Here is a 12,860-nt window from a genome sequence, read left to right on the forward strand (position 1 = left end):
AGAAATATTTCCTACTTTGAAGTGAAAGAACCTGTTCTGTTGTTGGACTAATTTGCCAAAAGAGGAGGTTTAGTCCAACATGGATGTGGTTAGCTTTTGACTTGCTGATGTAAAACATCTGCTGTAATTCCAGTAGAAACCAGCACCACTTTCTTAGTTACCATGGGGTATAGGCTTCACATTTAACAGTAATTGCTACAAATGTTTTGTAGGATTTCTAGTGACAACATTCAAAGGGATCTTTTCAGCAGAGGTTCTAGGATCCACAAGACTCTTGGATCTCCAGAAAGATCCAGTGAATTTATGCTTCTTTACATGTTAGTATTGCAGCCTATATGCCTTTTGCTAAATTCTAGTTCCCAATTGCATCAGTTGAAGAACTGGATTAGTTGCTTATGGCTGAGAACACAGGCTCTCTGAGAGAATGCATCAGTTTATAACTGTTACAAAGTGAGGTAGGTCATTCTTCAAGGTCTGTTAGGCACAACTAGCTCACAGATGCTCCTAAAAGCACCAGTTTGTGAGACAATATAAGAAATGCTGATTTGACTCTGAGTATTCTCAATCTTGTATTGATTCATTCTGTGACAAAATAAAGAACTTGAAATATTGGCACCAGATAGAATAGTATGTTAGCATTTTGAAGAGTTTAGAGTACAGGCAGGAGATTATGGACCTGAGTACGCAATGCTACTTAATTTGCCGTAGATCTTGCTGTTGCTGCCTTAGACTTTTTTGTGGCTTCATGCATATTCCAGCTGTGTTGCATAAAGATCCTCATTTCCACATTAGGTATACTTGGGTATATTTTTCTTGAGCAGCCTTCTGGTGGTTCAGCACAACCTGCTGTAAGCCAGGTGTAGCTGTTTGAATGCTTGCATGATGAATTGTATTGGTGTCTGATCTGGCTGGGAATTGGTGTCTGATCTTGGATTGGTGTCTGATCTTTCAGGTGGGTCAGCTCTACATTCTGGTTCAGTGCATAAACATCTCTTTTAGAACAGCATAGGAGGTGTTCCTTCAAACAAGTGGTGAGGGAGGGAGGAAAGAGGGAACACGTGACTGCTTAAGTAGTACAAGTGTCAAATGTGTGCTATAACCTTACTCATCTGAGGCACAAAATGTGATATTAGTTACAGTAAAGAGTACTTCAGTGGTTTATCACAGTGGGAACTAAATTCTTTTGTTGCTTCCTTTGGGGACTTTAAACAGAAGGCAGAGATGCCAGATGAAGCAGATTGAAGGTGAATATCTTACAGAGCTTGCTGTTGCCTGTGTGTCTCAGTAGTCTGCCAGTACAAAAGTTTTTCTTTGAAACAATCTTTGAGGTTAATGCTGCACTGTTGTATGTTGACAGCCTAGTATTTTGACAGGGAGGGGAGTTTGCCTGCTACCAACTATTGAGGGAACATGTGGTATGCTCAGTTTCTGTTGTAGGATAGAGTTAAAATTACATGGACTGAAAATAGCTCTGTACATGGCACTATTCTTGTGTGATTTTTTTTTTTTTTAAAGAAAATCTAGGTAATAGATTTCTGTTACACAGGGTTCAAAATCTCTCCTGTTCTGTTCCTTTTTATGTCAGAAAAGAACCATGAATTCTAAGTAGCTGATTTTTGTAGCTCAGTTGTCACCATACTGTACCATGTGGTGTGTTCCAGGTATTTACTATCCATATACATGCAGCAATAGAGGGAGATGTAGGCCCTATTTAAGCATGCAGTTTAGTTCATGGTTGTTTAGCTGAAAGTTATGTAACTTTGTAAGTGGCAGCCTGTAAAATGGACATCGTCCATACGTTTTGCAGTCAGGATACATTTTCTCTGTGAAAATTATGATGTTTTCAGTGGCTATAAGAACTTGCCTTCAATGCAAGTTATGAGAGTTCTGTTTTACTTCAAAATTACATTGTCAAGCAGTAATCTTAATATTATGAAACATTCGTACTTCAGTTACTGCTGTTTCGCTTTTCCCAACAATGGGCTGGTCATAGCAGTGAATGTCTTTTAGTTCAATTTTGCTATCAAAATCTGATGCTTGTTTTCTTGATGCATATCTGTTTTTATTTCTAGGCCTTTCTTTAAACTTTCCATGTCTAAATGGACTCCTGAATGTAACATACTTTATACTCTAAAAGCGGATATGAAGAGTGAAGTTCCTTCTGATGCACCAAAGAGACAGGAGAGTCTGAAGGGGATCCTCTTGAACCCTGAGCCTACTGTGGCAGCCAAAAGCTTCCCTGCAGAAGTTGAGATGATTGCTAGTAAAGTAGGGAATGAGTTCTCTCACTTATGTGGCAATTCTCAAAAGCAAAAGGACATGAATGGCAACCGTACAGACCAAGACAAAAGTGTTGTGGTGCGAAAAAAACGCAAGAGCCAGCAGGCTGGTCCTTCATATACTCAAAATTGTCCTGAGAAGGAAAACCAGAAAATCATAGGATTAAGACAACATCTAGAAACACAGAGTGAAGACAATGATTCTTCTTTTAGTGACTGTATCTCTTCACCTTCATCTAGCCTACATTTTGGAGACTCTGACACAGTAACATCTGATGAAGAAAAAGATGCTCCTGTGAGACACCCTCAGGCAGTGTTGAATACTACGAGTAGAACTCACAGTGCAAGGTCACAAAAGTGGCCTCGGACTGAGGCAGACTCTGTACCTGAGCTATTAATGAAAAGGCCATGTTTCCACAGCAGTTCCTTAAGAAGACTTCCATATAGGAAGAGATTTGTGAAAACAAGTTCATCGCAGAGGACACAGAACCAAAAAGAGCGAATTTTAATGCAGAGGAAAAAGCGGGAAGTGTTAGCTCGAAGAAAGTACGCTTTACTGCCCAGCTCTAGCAGTTCCAGTGAAAATGACATTACTAGTGATTCTTCTTCCAGTTCATCTACTGAAGGGGAGGAAGACTTATTTGTGTCGCCTGGTGAAAACCACCAGAACAGTACAGCTGTTCCTTCAGGTAAAGCTCAATTCCTGAGGTACTTCTGATTAATGAGCGTTCCTCATGTGCAATATGCTTCGTTTGTGAGTGCTTTGGAGCAGTTGTTCTTGTGTGTTTACAGAAGTTCTATTACAAATAGACTTACTGCAAGTAATCTGAACATAAATTCTTGATGGGAAAAGAAATATTTAGAACTTCCAGTAAAATTACAACAAAGCTAGAATCTTTAATAGGTAAAGTTAATGATTTCTCAACGCTGTACTGGAAGGTTGCTGAACCTGATCAGTCACATGCTGTGGAGTTGTTCCTTATTTTTTTTTTTTTAGCTGTTGAGTTGTATTAAAAATCTTAGCTGCCATAGCTTTGTTAACTGACTGTGGGGATGACAATTCTCTCTGGTTTCAGAATGTAGAGATACCTGCTAAAACCTAATTAATTGCACTTGACAAAGAAACTGGGGGGGAGGCGGGAGGAGTTGGTCATTGTGATAAGTGCCTGAAATAGAATTCAGTTGAAGGTAGTAGCTTTAGTATTGTTGTAGAAAATTCTAAGCTCTGAAGTTGTGAAAAGTATTGAATATATACCAAATGTTTTACCTCAATAAATTCGATGCAGTAATCTTGCAGTTGACTTACACAGATGTTTCTCTAGTATGTCTTGACACAGTATATGAGGGCATACTTGAATGTTTGGAGTGGGTTTTGGGGGGGGTGTGTTTGGGTTTTTTGATTGGATTTTTTTGGGGAGGGTGTGGGAATATGTTGTTTAATTGTTGGTTTGGGTTTGGGGTTTTCTTTTTTCCCCATCTACCAATTTGCTTGGACCTTTATAATCTTAAATTTGCCAAGTAAAAAGTGGTCCCAAGACTGGGACCCACAGTATTCACAGTGTTGTAGCTGTGCCTTCTGTTTATCATTTCAGCTTTTTAGAGAGCAGGTGCGTAGAACACAGCATAGTGTTAACCTGCACAGCCATGGGTTTTGCCCTATGATATATGTCTTTTAGAAAGTGAAACCGTATCTCAGACTGTGCTGATCATTCAACTGAGAAAAAATAACATACAAGGACAGGGCTCTTCTTTTGTTTCGGGGTGGTTATTGTTGCTGTTGTTAAAGCAAACAAACCAAACACACACACAGGCTGCATAAATAATTCTGAAACGGAGGAATTATTGCGGAGCCTTAATTATCTTTGTGCATATTTGTGGGGAGAGAAATGTCATTTTTTTTAAGCCTAAAAAGTTATACTTGGCATGCATGTTCAAGCATATTGAAGATATGACTTGTAAATAATTAAGGTGTGGGGGTATGCATGCATTCATATTAAAAGACAATGTGGGAAACTACATTTTTGTTCCCAAGTTAATAGTTTATTCTCATTTTTGGAGGGGATGGAGTTTCATGTAACAGAGATGATGCAGAACCATTAACACAGTGCAGCATGCGATGATGGCACTGGTATATAGAGATGAGAAAATGTAGGTTATGGCTTCTTAGGTGACCATCTATTTCTAACCATGATAAATGTATTTAAAGAGAGAATTGTCAAATCATTTATTTGAGCTATTAAAAACTACTACCTGTTCTAACACAGATTCAGTTAATACAGTTTCTGTGCTTTTATTTCCCTTGATGTATTTCTGTTAGGCCTTTTTCCAAAGGCATTTCAAAAGATTCTTTTTGGAGAGAGATCTCTGTAAAAAAATTGTGTAATAATCAGTAAATATTCAGGCTGTTAAGGTAACTTCTGCTAATTCAGTGCTATTTTGAGGGTAGGAAGACTGAAACTTGCACTTTGCTTCATGTAGTTATGTGAAAAAGTGTATTGTCCAATGACTTAAAAAATTATTAGCGCTGCAGCAGTTATTTTAGATTAAAACACTAACATCAGTTGTAACTGCAGTAAGGTACATCTTAATGCGTATTATGCTGTCTGTACTTCAGGACTAACACTTGCAGTGAGATGAGAAGTAATTTTGGCTTAGAGTATGTGAATGCTGTATTGTTTCTTTTTCCAGTGGAAATATTATTGATGGGAAGGTTTTGAGCATTTTATTTACATTGCAGATAGAACAGGAAGTTGAGCAGACTTCCTATATAAGAGTGTTCTATTTTTAGTAAAAATGGAAGTGTGATTAACGCTTTCTGTAGCCTTCTGCTGTTACATAAGGCATTTCTAGTTACTGAGTTAATTGGGACAGAAATGGGGCCAGCTGGAAAAATAGCTATGCAACTTATCTGTATACTGAGCAAGCAGGATGGTGCTTCTATAGCAGGAAAGGGTTGTATTGCTAGTAATGCTACACTAGCCTGGTAATGTTAGGGAAGAATTTTTTGCTCTAGATTGGCATGTGAAGGTTACATATGCATCTGCTGAAGTCCCAGAATATACTGAAGGACAAAGAACTGCTAAATGTATAAGGCCAACAGCATATATGTAAAGGTACTAGAGGACAGACTAAAGAAAGGAGGAAAATAATCAGAAAAGAAAATGCAAGGAGATACGGTAATAACTGTTTTTTTTTTTTAATAAGGAGGCATCAAAGAGATGTGATTAGTCTTGTAGCCCACTTAACAGCAGTTTGTATTAAGGATGTGTCACAAAATATTTCTTTGCATGTTGAGGATTACCTGAAGTTACAGGGCATTTAAAGAATTAGTGTATTCTGTGCTGGATGTTTCTTTCTGATTACTGCAAGAAATGGCAGTAATAGATTTTTCTAACTGAGTGTTTAGTGGGTTAGTTCTTGTAGTTATTAACTCTAGCAATCTTTGGAAAATTAGATATGTGGATGGGGATTTTTGGCAATTTTTTTGTTTCATGGTTTTTTTTTTTGTGGTTTGGTGTGGGTTTTTGGGGTTTGGTTTTTTTGTTGGTGAAGGTGGTGGGTTTTTTTTTTGTTTTTTGTTTGTGATTTTTTTTTTGTTGGCTTTTTTTTTCCCAACAAATTCTTTTAGAAAACCTTTACCAAAAAAAAAACCAAACAACCTATATAGGCTTTTTCCTCCTTTTCTATCAGGAAAGGTCTAACTCTGCTTTGGGTGTGGGAGAGTATTGAACAAGTACAAAATCCAGACACCTGGGAATTAGATTGTTTTACCAACTGTTTGCCATAACAGGCAGCTGTCGTCATTAAATCTGGGATGACCAGATGAACCTCACTGAGGAGAAGGAGAGTTGAGGGCATGAGGACAGTGTAAGAGCAGTCATGTAGTTTAACAATACAGTTACAGTTGAAGGTGCAGGTGCTTTCAGGGGTATGCTAGTGTGAATGTTTAGCAGTTCCTTTTAATAGGACTGCTGGTTGTACAGTTAAAATGACTGCAAACAGCAGCAGTTTTGCTGTGAAATGCAGATTTTGATTTTAGGTAGCTCAGAAACTTTTCTCTGGTACTTGGAGGACCTGTATATGCACCTATAGAGAGAATCCTCTTTGACTTTCCTTGTCAAATGTGGCAAAATTTCAACTTTTCATGTAACTGGATCTCTGTAATAATGTATATTTTCTGATATGGTTGAACAGGTATTTGGTTTTCAGCTTGGATTTAAAAGGCTGTGGGTGCCATTTGGAGACATCCAGTCAGTGGAGTGAAATCTAGCCAAAGTTAAAATTGGAAGAAGGTTTTAGCTTCACATAATCTTGATATGGCAGTGAAGCTGAAGCCCAGGAAATGTTAAAGTGTTGATGTAAAAAAACCTGGTAGAATTTTGCATTGTCATGAATTGTTCACCTAATAGCACTTTAAATCCCTTCAGGGTCTGACATGTTACTTTGATATTTTTTAGCAGCTAGTGATAGACAGGCCTTTCCTCTACTTTCAGAGTATAGAGCTGTTGAGAAGCTGCTCCAGTTTTTGTTCAGAGCTGCTTAGAATGATAAGACTGAGTTTATTCAGTATCATCCTCTTGATTCCTCAAATGTATATGTTGTCTGTCTCCCAGACATGTTGAATGTAGACATCCAATGTTTTAAAAGCCAGAGGCTTGTGAAAATATTAAACATATACCACCACTTCATGTTGAGATTATTTTAACAGTTTTGAGATAAACATGTATCAAGTAGAAATGGGTTGCCTGTTAGTAGAGTTTGTTATTTTTCAGTTATTTAATCCCTCCTAAAACTACAGCATATTCACTCCTTTTCTCACGGTGACAGATGCAGCTCATAATTCAGAGCTTTTGTCACAACAGCATTAGTGGACAAGGAAGTGAATACAGATCCTTTTTATCATGCCTTTTCATAGAGAGGGCTTGAGGAAGAACTGGAAAGAGGTGAGGAAAGAAGCACCTGGCTTTGTGAGCAGTTGACATTAACCACTGTTGCTATATCTAGCTACTGTGAATTGGAGCTTTAAATAGCTACTGTAATAGAAGTTAGCGTGGAATTCACTTCAGCACTTCCCTGTAGCTGATGCAGCTTTCTGTAGTGTAAGGATGCTACTTCCAGAATTGGCTTGCTGTAGTGTTGCTGATAGAACTAAGATACATGTGCTTGGTTAAGAACAGTCAGTAGAGTGTGGGATTAGCCTGTATTAGCATGGCTCACAGTCGGACAATTCTGTTGACTGTCTTTTCCACCAGGGTGCAGACTCCCAAGTAATTTGAATGGTTTTGAAATTTTCTCACGTTATGGACTGCTGCTATTGGAAAGTGCATTCCAAATAAGTCTCAGGTGCAGAAAAACTGTCATCTTCTAGTAAGTGTGACCCAACGCCAAGGGGACCAGCAGGTTTTTTGTAGGGATCCTTGTCAGAGTGGTGATGGCTCTAAATCAAAGTGACAATTAAAGATTTATTTTCTTAGCAGGATATTATGATTAGTATAGCACAGAATTTATTATTAGAATGGAACAACATTTCTGCAAGCAGAACCAATATAGTACAGTCTATAGCTTAATACAAAGTTTATAACACAACTTAAAATTTCTAATCACCTGGACCATACGCAGATCAGGTAAAATTTTGATATGTGTTTTGCTGCATCGATGTAACAATCATAATTAGACTCAAAAATTGTATAGAAGAGTGAGTCGGTCCTCAGAGGAAGCAGCCAGTGGTGGAGGTATCACTGGCCACTGGGGGTCACAGTTCTCACTGTCCAGCAGCAGTTCTGGTCCATGTTCCCACTTAAGATTTGTAACTGGTGATTTTATAAGCAGTGCTCTGTGTGCTGTTAAGCTTTCCTGCTCTGTGACAGGGTGATCAACAACACCTGGTTGGCCGGGTGCCTGAGACCTTCAAGGACCGCAAGGAGGGGAGTAATAGTCCTGGAGCCCAGGAATCCTGAGGCTGTTAGGGAGGGGAAGAAGAAATATGTTTGGGTTGTCTGCTTGTTTCACAGGACCTTCAGAGCCTGAGAATGAGGGGGAACAGAATGAATACGTGACCTGCTCGGTCACAGAGAATGGCTGCGTGCATCAGAATGGCGTTAGCTATGCTAACTGTATTACCAGGGTTTGGGAGCAGGGCATACTGCTTATACCTAATTCAAGAAGTTGGAAAGTTGAAGAAATTAGTACTTGTTAACACTAATAGGATATTTATTTGTAAAATGTTATCCATTTCAAGCTGAATTACTATGAGGTACAAAGTACCAGCAAGTTAAATAACACATTAGACACACTTGCTGACAGCTGTCCATGAGCAATGAATGGACAAGGAAGTGCTCTCTGACATCTGTAACAGTGTTGTGGGTGCTGGGTGGTGTGAGAGCTTTCAGTTAAAGACTGTAGCCTGGACTTTCTACTCTGACTGCATAATTTTGCTTCCTGCAGCTGGCAGAGAGGCTGTAGACCTCAGCAGGCCCTTGCTTGATCTGGTGAAAACTTGTAACTCTAAGCTATTTCTGTCACTGGAATGTGACTGCTTATTTTAAATCTCTTCTGTTTTCACTTGTGGCTTGGTCAGTCTGTCTCATGTGAAATTGTGTATTGTAAAATGCCTTCACTGTCTTACACGTAGTGTTTAACTAGTTTAAATATTACATTTTGGCCTCTCTGTGTGTTAAATTTTAGCATGTGGCTGTATGTGTTAAACACTAATATTTTCAATCTTTCCCCAAATGTTCAAGTTCTGAGAATTAATTTTGTCACATATAACTTCCAATAATGAGAATTTGGTGAGTACCTGTATCTGGAAGCATTGCTCTTTCTTCAGGCACCAGTCTCTCTGGGATAAGTATGACCAGAAACAGATAAAGGCCATTGGAAAACAAGGAGTACAACTTGTTTTTTTCAACACACAAAAATGTTGATGGAGGGGGAAAGAGAAGAAGAAATAATCTGCCTTGCCTTGCCATGGGGTAGAGCAGCTGAGAACATTCAGTCCATACAGGATCTAAGCATTCACTTGAATGAGAGCAAATGCTTTGAAGTGCTTAGCTTAGAAAAAGCAAACTGCCATTTGAAATTTTGCAGATTTCTTCAAGAAATCTAGCTCATTTACTTAGTTAGTTCTTTTGGCCCTGTGGGGTTCCTATATTGAATAATCCATAGCTCAATTTAAGTATTCTAGGTAGCTCAAATTTGTCACTGTCAGTATTACATCTGTAGAGAAGTGTTTCCATGCATCTGACTAATGGGCTGGAACTGTAGTTATTCTTCCTGAAGTGAAACTTGTTTCCTATCGAAACTCATTTCTAAATTGGTATTTGTGGGGTATTGGTGGTTGTTTTTTTACCATCGGTGGTTTCATTTTAACTTCCTCTAATATATGATTGTGAATGCCATTAAAAGTGTAAAGACGTTTATAGATCTGTGGGGTTAATTTTGTTGTAAAAATAAATTAACACATATTAGTTGGTGCATAATATTTTCTCCTGTTGCCACTGTTTAGCCTTGAGACTTTAATATCTACAAAAAACATTAAAAAAACCTATTAATGGTAACAAACCACGACTGCTTTGCTAGTTTGAAAGCTTGGGGTTTTTTTATATTAAGTGACTGAATTTTGTTGTGTTAAATCTAGTAAAATTCACTGTGGTTGTTCCAATACATGGTAGAATGTCAGCTTGTATATCCACTCCCTCCAATCTTCTGCCTCTGTTTATTTTACTCCAACATTTCCAGCAGAATTGATACCTTTAATAACTAGGTCGTGTAGTTGACAGTTATACACTACAGTTTTGACATACCCAGTGAAATTGCCTACATGCATTTAAAGTCTAGTAAAAAAACAGTCTCTTATAATGACAGCTTCTGAGATAGATGAAATATACAAACTTCCTTCTTCCTTTTTCCTCATCAGGAAGTATTGATGAAGATGTTGTGGTGATTGAAGCATCCTCCACTCCCCAGGTTACTGCTAATGAAGAAATAAATGTTACCTCAACTGATAGTGAAGTGGAGATTGTCACAGTTGGTGAAAGCTACAGGTGAGATTTGCATCTATTTGAATTAATGCAGTTTTTCTTGACTCCCAAGTTCGTCACAAGGCTCTGTGTCATTAAAAGCACCTAAAGCACTGCCATAGAAATTCTACCCAGGATGCATAGCATGCATTTTTTTTATTTTAAAACCCAACCAAACAAAACAAATCAAACAAAAACCAACCAACCAAACCTCTAAAACTCAAAGCCCCAAACCACAGCTTTGCCAAAGCTTGACAATTCAGCTAATTGGGAGTTGTTGAGGTGGTTGTAGTTAGTGTGACTGATGGGCAGAATTTTAGGGAAGCAAAGCTGTACCACTGTACAGCTCCTAGAATGAGTGAATGTAGGCTGAGTTGACTAGGGATTAGTTGAGCATTTCTCACTAAAGCATCCTACTCTTTTGAAGTTTCTGCTGTGTATGCTTTCCTGTTTTTTTTCATGCCTCTCTGGAAGTTCTGGTCCATATTTGTCTGATTTTGAGGAATATACTGAAATTCCTTGAAGAAAACTTAAAATTGTCGTATGTGTGGGACTGTTGGAGATGCCTTCCTGTTGTGTATGTTTCCAGATTTGTGAACCTGAAGACAAAATTGTAGAATATGAAGAATAACTACTTTTTTTTTTTACAGAATAATGACAAAGGAACAATAGGCAGTAAATTATGAAAATATTCCATCTCTTTGTTGTCAGACAGTGCTTTCACTGATGCAGTTTTAAATTCAGAATTACAGACAAGTTTTCATGCAAAAATCACTTATTGCAGTAAATGTCACAGTGAATAAGACAGTTTTATGTTGAAGACAAATGCGTGAATAATGCAGATTTCAGGAACACTTGGAACTTAATTGTTTGTGTAGCTCTGGCATACAAAGGATGTCATACTTACAAAAATACACAGCCTCAATCTATAGCAAAGAAGTAGGGAGAGATAAGAGAAAGCAACATTAATTTCTTCAACAATATTTATTTCCTTCCATTTAAAAGAAAACAAAAGCTGCAGAATCAACAAATGCTGTTTTGAGGTTTAGAAACATGTTTCTAGAAATAGTTGATTTATGCACATGAATGTATTTATTAAGAACAACATATATGCTTGGAAAGACTTGAGCTACATCAGATTAACGCTTTAGCCTCTTACAACTTGCATGAAAAGCTTTAACAGGTAAAAAAACAAGGCTAGATGAAAGCGATTGTGCTTATGGAACATGAAATCAAATTTCATAAGACATAAAGATGCTTTTAGAAAATAAACAGCTTTCTGTCTTCCTGGCACCAATAAGAGTATTTTATGCATTAGCCATAAAAGACTTGGGGGGGGGATAAATTACTACCTTCTTACCCTACCTACAGCCAAAACAGGAGCAGCAGGCCTCCCTCTTTTAATTGATGTTAGTCTTGTTTTGCCTGGTGCCTTAAGTGAGAAGGAGATTGAATCAGTTCTGGTGATTTAAATTTCTGGCCTGTTTGGTTTGTTAGACCTTCTAACATGAAGATTTCGCAAAGGCATTTGATTATGTATCTCTCTTAAGATTGTAACAGAATGGTCAAATTAGGTTTTGCTCTTTAACTTTTTACTATACTTGCTCTCAACTGTTGCAGCAAGGCATCACTGAAAATGTTCAGCTGAAAACTTTTTGAGAAGATCAAAGAAATACCTGGGGTTTAGTTTGTTAATGGAAAAAGTACTGATTCGGTGTGTTTAGTATTGGTTGGTTTTGTTTGTTTATGTAATACACATGGCAAGCTTTCTGGAATTCCTCTCTATGATTAAGAAGAATCTTAAATTCACATCTTGAGCCTGAAATGTCAAAAACTGCTGAATTAATCTTTTGTGCCTTGTACATAGAGTATTTCCTATGCAGGAAATTTACAATTTACAGGTGAAACTTAGTTTGAAAGGAATTGACTCACTTGAATGCAGGGATTTTTTTTGTATGAATGTACTTGATAGTACCTGAGGGTCAGCTGATGGTTGAGCATGCATACAAGCATGCTGGCATTTTAGCCCAGATCAGAAAGAAGACTTAAAGATCAGAAAGAAGGAAAGAAAATTCATGAGGTGTTTAATCTGTCTCTTCCTGAGTCTTCCTTTTAGTCATATCTTCTTTTTTTTTTTTTTTTGTGGGATAAAACAAAACTAGTTGAAGAAGCAAGGAAGGAAGCCAGCATTCTCCAGACAACACAACCCATGGATCTCTTAGAAACTCGGAATTTGTGTTTAGACTTCAAAAAGCTAGAAACAAGAACAGTTTTGTGTTGGAAGTGTTGAGGCAAAGCATCTGTTGTGATGTAGACCCAGGAACGTGTTAGTGTACATAAGATAGTCTTTCACTTTTATCAGTGTGTTGTAGGCAGGATAGATAAAGAACATAGAGATGGCATTTTCCATCTTAACTGCAGGAGAGGCAAAGATGAAGTAGAACGCGAGACATTAACCATTCCTTGTATTACAAGAGCGCACCTTGAGTCACCAAAGAGGTGACCAGAGAGGTAAATTTTATTCTGGATGGTCAGTAGGACACACACAAAGCACAAACAAATC

The 12,860-nt window shown here is 37.9% G+C and overlaps 1 protein-coding gene across 8 annotated transcripts in view; it reads left to right on the forward strand.

The window, feature by feature from the left end:
* The window catches only part of RNF111 (ring finger protein 111), a 53,274-nt gene that overhangs the window by 18,438 nt on the left and 21,976 nt on the right, over positions 1-12,860 (forward strand). For all 8 annotated transcript variants that reach the window (XR_008970811.1, XM_057398640.1, XM_057398661.1 and 5 more), the window contains 2 exons: positions 2,073-2,968; positions 10,195-10,321. Coding sequence is in view for 7 of the 8 variants with exons in the window: in XM_057398640.1 (XP_057254623.1) it covers positions 2,073-2,968; positions 10,195-10,321 (1,023 nt within the window). In the remaining variant the exon portion in view is untranslated. Of the gene's footprint in view, positions 1-2,072; positions 2,969-10,194; positions 10,322-12,860 lie in introns of those variants that run through there.

Source organism: Pezoporus wallicus, unplaced genomic scaffold (assembly GCF_028554395.1).
Source record: "Pezoporus wallicus isolate ANWC-B61680 ecotype Strahan unplaced genomic scaffold, APGP_CSIRO_Pwel_v1 contig_3952, whole genome shotgun sequence".
Classification (NCBI taxonomy): Eukaryota; Metazoa; Chordata; class Aves; order Psittaciformes; family Psittacidae; genus Pezoporus; species Pezoporus wallicus.